Source organism: Propithecus coquereli, unplaced genomic scaffold, assembly GCF_000956105.1.
Source record: "Propithecus coquereli isolate 6110/MARCELLA unplaced genomic scaffold, Pcoq_1.0 Scaffold355, whole genome shotgun sequence".
NCBI classification, from domain to species: Eukaryota; Metazoa; Chordata; class Mammalia; order Primates; family Indriidae; genus Propithecus; species Propithecus coquereli.
The window spans coordinates 3,800,326-3,811,917 of NW_012149230.1; the positions used below are offsets into that span (position 1 = coordinate 3,800,326).

The following is an 11,592-nucleotide window of genomic DNA, read 5'->3' on the forward strand; positions in this document are numbered from 1 at the left end:
GCTGAAGCTCACAGAGCGAGGCCCTCTGAGCGTCTGTGTGTCTGCACTTCTGCCCCTCACGGCCTCTGTGCGGTGGCAGCAACGGAGCTCAAATGAGAGAGCATTAGGATGACGACCCTCAGTCACTGATGTTCTGCTGCTGCCAAAATGAGTAAAAGTCATTGTTGAGAACCAAAAACCACCCCCTCTCTATAGCGTTCATGTTATACTGTATACTGTCTCGGAGTATTGTGAGACAATTTTTCAGCACAAACTATCTCTTCTATATTTAAAATCTGCTTAGGAAACACAAGCAGTTTCATTGGAATCAGACCAGGGTCTTGGGGGAATTCTGTGTAAAACATTTGGTTTAGAAATGTCTTCTCCTTAAACCTTTCTAGTAATCAAAGAATACAAATTAAAACAATAAAATATTTTTAGCCTGACACATTTGGCAGAGACTTTTGGAAATCATAATATTCTATGCAGATGAGAATGTTGCTGCCCACCAGGTTTGCCCACTGCCCAAGATGAAGCCAGTACACCGAGACAGCATGGTTTACCATAGAGAAAGAGTTTTTATGCCGCACATTGCTAAGTAGGGAGAATTTCTCAAATCCACCTCCCTGAGAATTTGGGAGACAGGGTTTTTAAAGACAGTTTGGCATAGGCAATCGAGTCTACAATTGGTTGGGGTTGGGGCGGAACCATAGGGTTGTAGAAATTGTCCTCTTTGCTGACCAGGTTCTTGGGTGGGGTCACAAGACCAACGGAGTCAGTTCCTCAGTACGGGCCACTGGTCTCGGTGGGTCAGCCCTTCCGCTGGGATGCGGGGCCTGGAAGATACCTCAGAAACTACCCCTAGGTTTCAAAAAGGTGATGCTATCTATGGAGAAAGCTAAGAATCTTTATGACCACCAGCTATGTGCCTCCAGAGTGGCAATTATAGAGAAGGAAGCAGGGGGACAGTGGCTAATTATTATCATTATTTTTAGCTAGGCCTGTGCCTTATTTTTAGCTGGGCCCTTACCACAGTTCTTGCCTTGCACCCGTTATCAATCTGTAAAGGTGGTGTCAAGAGTATGAGGAAATAGGCACTTACGCGCTATTGCTGGAACCAAAAATTGGTGTCACATTTTAGAAAGCAATTTGTCATTACACATCAAAAGCCATGAAAATGTTTGTATCTTTGGTAGCCTAAAAGCTGGCTTACAAACCCCATCCCTCCCCCAAAACTAACCAAAAGGATTTTAAAATAAGGACAAAGGCACCATTAGCACCGTAGCAGGAGATTACTGCTGCTAGTTTGGGCTAGGTGGAAGGAAGCCAGGAGCCAATTCACAGTTCCTCTCAACAGAACAGAGAAGTGTCATGGAAACAAGCGTGAGGTTTCCGTCCATCCCCATTAATTTCCTTTAGTGTCAAGGAAGAGGCCTGGTGGCCTGGGCCGGATCACCACAGATCAACAACTTCCTGAGACCTTGACCTCAGACTGCAAGAAAATGTAACAGCCTTGTCTTTCCGCTTTTCTCTGACCTGGTTCCTCGAGCAGAGTTTGCTTCGGTGTCTGGACAAACCCTCTGGCCTTCAGGCTCCAGATGTGGCAGAGAGTGAAAGCCATGAAGAAAGTGGAAAGGGGTGTTACATGATATACAAAACCTAAAAAAAATTATGTCTAAAATTAAGAAATTCTATAGGGGATATATGTAGAAAAACAGAAAAATACCTGTCTCTCAATTATATACTTAAGGTACGAATTTAATTAAAGTTTAATATAACCCTAATGGCTTTGTTGTGAATTACGGAGGGGGAGGCATGACTAAACGATTTACAGGTTCATCTGGACGAACAAACATCAGGGAACAGCCAGGGGGAGTCTCTAAAAGAAGCTACACACCGGGGCTGACCTTCTGTGGAGGAGTGCTGTTAACATTCTGAGGGAAAATTATTTTCAGCCTAGAATTCTCTGTTCAGGCAGACTGTCAATCAAGTGTGATGGTAGAAAATGGAACTTTTCACATCTGAATTCATCCAGAAATGTATCTCCCACATCCTTTGTTAAGAAGGTGACAACCCAAAATAAGTGACCAGGCAAAGATTTCAATCAATGGAGGTATATTAAGCCAGAGTTTGAGGACACGTGGTGGGGAGGTGGGGAAACACAAGCCACAGACACATCGTGAATGTGGGAGCTTCATTATTTAAGGGGAAGGGGCGCCTGTACAGAAAGAAAAAGAAGGAGGGGGTGGGCTCTGAGGAAAATGGTTACATTCTTTTGCAGCCCAGGAAATTTGCCTTTTACATATGATAAGGCCAAGGTTAGAAGAGAAAAAGGGATTGAAGAAAGAATCCATTATGTAGATGTCCCTGGGTAAGTTGAAGAATGATTGATCTTGTCCTGTCTCTGCTCTGCACCTGGGAAGATAAACTTGTAATGAACATATTACTGTGGAATTGAACAGACTTTAGTTTTAGGAGCTAGACTTAGTCTGCAGACCCAAAATTACAATTTGCATGTCCTTTGTTATGGGAGGCCAGCAAGGAATTTCCTTAGGAAAGAGCTGTGGGGGCATTTCTTTTTTTTTAAGGCATGCCCTTCCCCCTACAATGCTCCCTGTGTCCTTTAGTTGTGAGCTTACCCCCCCATCCCCCTAATCCCTGGAGAGTATTACTGCCATGTGAGCACCATAGTGTTCATCAGTTAGTACCAATCTGATGGTGAGTACAAGTGGAGCCCGAGTGCGGGCATTTCTTATAGATGCCTGAGGCCTTTGCCTTTCCCAGGGGGAATCTGGCTAATGCATGATGTTAGTGACAGTTACTCCCTTGGAAGGGGTGTTGCACAACTGGCCTCCAGGCTTGACCTTCCCTTTTGCATAAGGAGTTTCGAGGTGGTCCAGAGATTTCCATTTTCCTTTACAAAGGAAACCTAGGCATATACTGTAGCAAAACAGGTATAATGCAAAAATCCATGCAAGGCGCTGGGTGGCTCTGGGCTGAAAGAGTTTTATAGAATGATGAGATGATTAAGATCTTGAGGCTGTGTGGATGGAGAAAATGAGAAGCTGTGCAGAGAAGTTATGGTCCAAACATGAGGCAGGCCCTCCCTGTCAGAACGGAAAGTTGGTGGCTGCAAGAAGAAGCTTGTGCATTGTAAGCACTAGTCAGAACGGGTGAGAAGCCAGATGAGAAGGAGGCATAAAATTCTTCTCCCAGTAAGAAAAATCCAAAACAAGTGGAAACTGTAGGAAAAAAAACCAAACGTTTGAAGAAATGCAAGGTACAAATCTGGAGCAGGCTAAAACGCGGTGTGATTCTGAGCTATTGGCAGAGTAACAACAGGAGGGTCCTGGCACAGAACCGTGAGCGGCACAGGACGCAGCGCGGCTAGAGGAGGCGGAGGGCGCTCGCGCCGCGCGGGTGCTGCTTATTCTCAGCTTCCAGGGTCACGCTGGTAGCACAGAAGACTTACATGTTCTTCTAGAAAAGGAAGCAGATGATCTCAGTTTTAGCAATTTAAAAGTAAAACTTGACACGGTAGAGGAAAGATGGGGGAACTTTCTCCTTACACAAAGCAGAGTTGGGAAGTGCTGTCCATAACTGATGGAACAAGAAATAGAAGTTTAAGAATATTATTTAAGGTCATAAACATAACTAATAAGGGAACTAAAATTAGCTGTATGACTATAATGAACGGAGGAGAGAGATGCATGGTACCTAAGTCCTTATTTGTCTTGGAGGAAGTCAGCAGAAAATGCATTTGTTTTAGAAATCAAGAAATAGTTGTGTAAGCATATTACCAAGATATGGAGGTAATCTAATCGCTATAACTAAAGAGAAAATTGAAAAGTGGTTCTCCTAAGGACCAGGATTGGGGGAAAGAACAGCTTTTCATAGGATTATATTGAACTATAGATAGATATAGATGGGTAGATAGATATACACACACACACTCTACTTTGATAATTTTCCTGATATAACACCATGATCAAGCAACTTTGTTACACAACAGAATGTGTATGTCATAAACCTTAACAAAGTAAAAAATTACCTAAGAAATATTTATCTTTGATAGTTATCAGTCAGTATTGTAATTTTTAGTGGCAATTGTAACCAGTTAATCTTTTTTTCCTTAAACTGAAGCCATTGTTTGTATATTTGACTTACTATTATTTATATAATACTAGTAGATAGTCTATATGAGAGTGTCAATTGATGTTCTTTCCTAGCAAAAGTTATATATTTTAAATTGATGATTCCAATCTCTTTGTCTTTTTAACTTAGAAGAAGAATCTCTTGTTGGCATTTGAAGCAGCTGAAAGTGTGGGCATCAGGCCCAGCCTGGTAAGTGCTCTATTTTGTATCCCGTGTGATGCTTTATTCTAATTATACGAGAAAGAACTTTATACTGTCTGCTAAACAATTTCTTATAGAACATTGAGATCCATTTGCTGAAGATCTATTACTTATGACACCTAATTTAAAGTTACTTGATTGATCTAATCAGACATGATTTGGTGTTTTTTTCAATTAACATTTCATTATGAATAAATTTCAGTTCTGGAAACACAGACTGAATTATCATTAAAGGCCTCTTGTTCAAATCACCTAGAAATCTAAATAAAATGTAATTTTAAAAAATCAATACATAGCTGAGCTCTCAGGAAGGAATGGAAAATAACCAGATGCCAGAAATTTTCAAAGAGGTAAAACAGAGCCAAAAGGCATGAGCTGAGACTGTGGAAACCCCAGGGGGTGGAGTGCGGATGATGGTATAGGGCTCATAATAAAGGATGCCTAATGGGTGCAGGCCCCATGGCTACAGGCTTTATTTAATGCCCACACAGGAGCAAGAGACAAGGCCCTGCGCTCCCATTAGCAGAGCGTTAGTACTGAGGTTCCCACATAAAGCCAAGGCACACAACAGGCTGTTCTTAGTGAAAGTGGAAATTTAAAAAACTCCACCTGCCAGTCCAGGGAGGTAGTAAGGAAGCTTGTCTCCAACTTGGATTTTTTTGTGGGCAAAAAAGAAAGGAGATCTCTTATAAGAAAAGAAAACAGGGCCAGATGAGGCTTGGAGTCCAAATTTATAATATCCATGCTACATGAAGCCCTTAGCTTATATTCTCTGGTGCAAGAAGCTCCTGGGCTGGTAATACAATGGCTGCTGGAAATATGCTCACAAGCCAAAATTATAAAACACTCAAGAAAATAATCTATTTGATCTAGTCAGCAGATAAAACAAACAAGAAGATTATCTATCAGAATAATAACAAGAAAGAGACTACAAAAAGACTGTGTTTAAACATATTAAAGAGATAAAAGGAAGAATAGAAAACATAAGGAAGAAAGATGATACCATCAAAAAAGAAAATTTGGAATTAAAAACACAATGAGATGACTTGCCAAACTGATTAGATACAGCAGAAGAGAGAACTACTAAACTGGAAAATAAATATAAAGAAATTACCCAGAATATAAAAGAGACATTAAAAAATAGAAGATATAATAGAGAGGTTTTATTAGTATGTGTTTGTCTTCAATAATGGAAAACTTAACTAACAATTGCTTAAACCATAAAGATGTTAATTTTTTTAAACAAGAAGTCCAAAAGTAGTTTCCAGACTGATTCACTGCTTAATGCTGAAATCAAGGAACTCAGAGTATGTTTTTTCTACACTCCCCCATCTTTAATTTATTGGCTTTTTGTCCCCACACTTGTTCTTTTGTGGTTGAATGTGGCTCCCAAGCTTGCGACATCAATTCCACATGCACAGCAGGAAGAAGGGGCAAGGGAGAGCAACTGCCTCACCTCTTTCCCCTTTGGCAAGAAAGGTAAAAGGCTCCGGGTCCCTAGCGCTCTTCCAGCTAATTGGCAGCACTCTGTGTATGCGGCCACCCCAGCTGCAAGGGCATTTGAGAAAGTGAGTGTGTAACATTTTCATCTTCTTCAGTGGGAAGCCTGCAAGGGAGAGAGAGGTTGGGAATGACTGTTGGGTTAACCAAGTCATAGTGTCTCTCACAGAGCTTAAGAGACATGGAAGAGAAAATCAGACAATGTCCCTGTCCAATGTGCAGTGGGAATTCCAGAAGAAGGGGATAGACAGGATGAACTAGAGACAGTCTTTGAAGATATGGTACCTGTAATTTGTCCAGAATGATGAAAGAGTCCACAGATTTGAATCTCAAGCAGGATGAATAAAAGAAAATATCCATCCAGACACAGCATAAGGAAACTGCAGAAAAAGCAAAGACAACACAGACAACCTATAAAAAAATTTCTGCTCACCATTAATAGAAAGACAACCTAGTAAGAAATTATCAAAGGCTAGAATAGGCCAGTCACAGAAGAGGATCACAAATGGCCAATAAACATTTTGAAGATGTTCAATCTGATTAATGATCAGGAATATCTAACCTGAAATAACAGTGAGATACAATTTCATAACCCTCAGAGGATGTGGGGAATCTGAGAAATGAAAAAGTGAAAGTATAGCTGTCATGGAAATCTTAGTACTATGAGCAATGTTATGCAAATACAATTTTGAAACAGTTTTCTAGAAAAACATCAACATATTTCTTCAAATATTAAATGTAAATATTTCTCCAGAACTCACTCAAAAAGAAACAAAACTTTAACCATCAAAGAGGTTGAATTTGCCAGGGTAGTGGCTCACTCCTGTAATCCAGGAGTTTGAGACCAGCCTGGGCAACATATTGAGACCCTGTCTCTCCAAAAAAAATTTTTTTTTCGTTAGCTGGGCATGGTAGCACACACCTGTAGTCCTAGCTACTTGAGAGGCTGAGGCAGGAGGATTGCTTGAGGCCAGGGGTTCAAGACCAACCTGAGCAACATAGACCCCCCCATATCTAAAAAAAAAAGTAGTAAATAAAAAAATTGTTTAAAATGTAGTCTCACACAAAAAAAAGTCCCAATAAGCCCAAATTCTTCTGTATCTTTAAGAAATAGATATCCCTATCATGTATACACAAGTCCAGAGAATTTAAAAAGGAGCAAGGGAATTTACACATCTGATCCGGGTGGAGTGACAGGGACCTCCCTCCCGAAACAATGGCATGACTAACACGTACCAACAGAGTTCATGTAAGGATCAAAGATAGAATGAGAACTTGTTAGAAGATTATATTAATATTATACACAGGATACATTTTTCTTTGTAGTATTGTAGTTAATATTTACTTCTGTTTAAATATTTTTTTCTAATTTTCATCTGGTGTTCTGTAGAGGTTAGTGAGCTGGGAAGCGAATGAGATCACCCTGTCCTAATTGTCAGAGCCAGTGAGTGCTTTCGTAGCACATGGTCTGTGAGGAGCCGCTGACACCACATAATGAATCTCAAAAGCGTTTTAGGAATGTTTGTGACAAATTTAACCAGTTTATACCATCAACAGAATAGAAATTTCCTGCATTCTTAAATTTACTTTTCAATATCTTGATGTGGATTGAAAACTAATACATCGAATTACACATGACACTTTTAAACTGCACCCAGTCAAAAGTGACAGTAGTGATAATTCCCAATCTTTGATCTCGTTCCATTGCTGGAGTCTGCAGGGAGACTTTTCGCTTATATGTGTACATTCAAGTAGATGCAAGTTTCTGGGCATAGCATATTAGCAAGGATAAGATCTTTAAAAAGTGAAGCTCTGCAGTGTTCCCCAAATTTCAGAGAGCGTTCCACCTCAACCACCATGTAATGAGAGAGTCTTAGCCCACCGTATCGCAAGTGTGAGCAGCTCCCTTCAGGAAGAATCAGGTGAGAAAGGATATGTGGCACACGCCATTACCATGAAAAGCAGCCAGAGCCTGGGTGCGATGGCTCACGGCTGTAATCCCAGCATTTTGGGAGGCCAGGGCAGGAGGATCGCTTGAGATCAGGAGTTCGAGACCAGCCTGGGCAACATAGCAGCCCTCATCTGTACAAAAAACAAAAAAATTCATGGTGGTGTGCACCTACAGTCCCAGCTACTCGAGAGGCTGAGGCAAGAGGATCGCTTGACCCCAGGAGTTTGAGGCTGCAGTGAGCTATGATGATGCCACTGCACTCCAGCCTGGGCGACACAGTGGGACGCTGTCTCAAAACAAAAACAAGAAAACAATCAGAATGTCTGTCCTCCAGGGCTGCTGTGCCTGTGTCTTAGTATGGGGACACTGCCACACCAGGCCATTGACCACTGAGGAAGCCAGAGTGCCCGCTGGGACAGTCCCTGCACATGCAGGCCAAGTTCCTAAGGTGCCCTGTGGAGGGAGGTCATCACAGCTCAGGATTTCATGAAACTATCAGAGTGATTCCCGGGCCTACGCTGCAGGGAAGACTTGATAAAGTATACTTAAATGGTTAATTTGAGCTTAACTACATGAAAAACATTTTTTTCACATTTACCATGTGCCAGGCACCATTCTGGGCATTTTCCACGTCCAGACTCATCGGACCCTCATTGGACCTTCTTTGGAGCAAGAAGCTCTTTTTTTTTTTTTTTTTTGAGACAGAGTCCCACTGCGTTGCCCAGGCTAGAGTGCCATGGTGTCTAAGCTATATCTTTTTTTGAATTGTTTTTTATTATGGTAAAATACGTGTAAGGTTCACCATCTTAACAATTTTTAGTTTACAGTTTAGTGGCATTAAGTACATTCGTGCCGTTGTGCAGCCATCACCCTCCATGTCCAGAACTCTTTTCATCTCCTCAGCCTGAATCTCTGCACCCATTGAACATGTCTGCCCCTCCCTGCCCTCCCCCAGGCCCTGGCAGCCACCAGTCTGCTTTCTGTCCATGTGAGTTTGCTCCAGCTGCCTCATATGCGAGGAATCACACAGTGTTTGTCTTTTGTGACTGGCTTATTTCGCTTAGCACAGTGTCCTCGGGTTCATCCGTATTTAGCAAGGCTGCACAGTATCCCGTTTTACACACACACACCCACCCCACATTTTGTTCATCCATCATCAGCCAATATTTTACAAACCACGTTCATTTTCACCCTGGCTGGCATCTTTTTCTCTTCCATTTTGCTTGTTCTGCCTTCAGTATCCCATGGATCGGGTGCTACCCCATGCTAAGCCATCCCACGGTTATCCACACCAAGCCACACTAGAGAGTCTTTCCCTCTATCAGTTGAGGTACCAGTTACAAGGGTCTACAGTCTCTGTCTACAGGTACTCAGAGTTAGCCCTTAAGTTCAGAATCAGCTTCATAGGTGCAGTAGAAGCTTGCTTCTCCTTGCCAGATTAATGCTGTAGAAGGTTCTTGAAAGACACACATGGCAACTGTCACAGCAGGTTGTAAACAGGAAGGGGCCCATGGGGGCTTCTGGGATGCATTGTGCTACTTCTTGATCCAGGTAGTGATTACATATTCTAATATTTGCTTTATAATAATTCACTAAATGATGGATTTTTATTTTATATTCATTTTTGTATGTAATGGTTCACAATGAAAAGATTTGTAAAAAAGGTTGGAAGCAATTGTAAACATCTAGATGGATTCTGCAGTCAGTTTGCTTCACAAATTTCCTTAAATTTTGCTCCACTTTAAAAAAACAAAAACAAATTAGGACCTTCTAGACCCCTGTGTCTAGGACTGGCTTTTGCAAGTAAGATACCTTCATGCCCCCGGCCTTGGGCCAGGCTCAAATTGAAGGCCAGAACTCACTAGATGGGCAAATAAGTATAGTAGTGTGTTTCAAGTTAAAATGAAAAACATAAGATGCGTTATCATTTTTTATGATTATCCATGTTAGGTTGTATTTTTATTTAGATACACACATATGCAGGAACTTTACTAAATTCATCTCTTCTCTTATGTGAATAGGGCTAGCCAAGCCTTTAGCAAAAATTTTACCGAGAAAGGCCTACTTTAGCATTAAATAGGGGGAAGAAAGCATCTTCTAGGTTGAATCCTACCCGGAGACCCTCCCCATTATCGATTCTTCGCAAATGCTTCCAGGATCCCACTGGGAAGCACGGCCTCGCCCTGTTACAACTTTGGCGCCCCACTTGCTGCCTCCCTATATGTTTGCTGTTTCTTGTATGGAAAATTATTGAGTGAATTAATATCTTCTGGCAGAATTTGTGTTCACACCACAAAAATTATCCCATAAATGGCCAGGTTCGGCGCTGCGAAACTTAAGCGCAGCTACTCGAGAGGCTGAGGTGGGAGGGTTGCAGGGGAAACCAGCAGGTTGCCTGAGGAGGGGTGAACCAGCCCAGGTTAGAATTGAACAAGTCAAAATACCTGTGCTGATCAGTAATGGGATTGAGCCTGTAAATAGCCACTGCACTCCAGCCTGGGCAATGCAGCAAGACCCTTTCTTAAAAAAAAGAAAAAGCAAAAATGATCTCATAAATGATATGACTTCTTGCGGTAGTTGTGGTTTTAGTTGTAAACAGTAAGAGTTCACAAGTAAGAGAGTTCCTGTTGCCCCCGCATCCTTGCCAGGATTTGGTATGGCCATTTTTTTAGATTTTAGCTATTCTAATATGTACATAAGAATATCTCGTTTTACTTGGCATTTCCTTCCTGCAGACGATGCTGAGCTTGTGTTCAGGTGTGTTTTTGCCAGTTCATTTTCTTCTGCCAAGTGTCCATTCAGAGCCTTTGCTCATTTTTTAATCTGATTGTTTTCTTATTGTTGAATTTTAGGAACTTTTTTGTATATTCTGGATATAAGCCCTTTGTCATATATGTGATTCTCAGATATTTTCTCCCAGTCTGTGGCTTTGTCTTTTTATTCTCTTAACAGTATCTTTCTCTGTTTTAAATTTTGATAAAATCCAATAGTTTTCTCTTTCTCGACATTTCCCATGCTCGCAGTGTGGTATCTAAAATCTTACTGCTAAACCCAAGGTCACACAGATTTTCTGCTATATTTTTCCCCAGAACTTTTATAATTTTGCATTTTACATTTAAGTCTGTGATCCATTTCAAATTAATGTTTGTGTAAGCTATAAAGTATGGGTTTAGGGCTTTTTTTTTTCTTTTTTGCATATGGGCATCCAGTTGTTTCAGCACCATTTGTTGAAAAGACTGTCCTTTCTCTGTGGAATTACATTTTCACCTCCGTCAAAAATCAGTTGACTATATTTGTGTGGTTCCATTTCTGGACTCTGTTTTGTTTCATTGATCTAAGTGTCCCTTACCAACAGCACACTGTCTTGATTAATATAGCTTCATTAGAAATCTTGAAATCTAGTCCTCTAACTTTGTTCTTCTTTTCAGAATTGTTTTGGCTATTCTAGTACCTTTGCCTTTTTAAATTTTAGAATCAGTTTGTCAATATCCACAAAAAAGTTTGCTTGGATTTTGATTGAGATTACATTGTATCTATAGATCAAACTGGGAAGAGCTGACATTTTAACAGCGTTCACTCTTTCAATCCATGAACACAGAATATAATCCCCACTTGTTTAGATCTTCGATTTCTTTTCTTTTTGAGACAGAGTCTCACTCTGTTGCCCGGGCTAGAGTGCCGTGGCTTCAGCCTAGCTCACAGCAACCTCCAACTCCTGGGCTCAAGCGATCGTACTGCCTCAGCCTCCCGAGTAGCTGGGACTACAGGCATGCGCCACCATGCCCGGCTAATTTTTTCTATATATA

At 41.2% G+C, this 11,592-nt stretch overlaps 1 protein-coding gene across 1 annotated transcript in view; it reads left to right on the forward strand.

Moving 5' to 3' along the window:
- SPECC1 (sperm antigen with calponin homology and coiled-coil domains 1) overlaps positions 1-11,592 on the forward strand; it is an 86,642-nt gene that overhangs the window by 72,068 nt on the left and 2,982 nt on the right. The window contains exon 10 of the mRNA XM_012651448.1: positions 4,264-4,323. Coding sequence (XP_012506902.1) covers positions 4,264-4,323 — 60 coding nt within the window. The remainder of the gene's footprint in view (positions 1-4,263; positions 4,324-11,592) is intronic.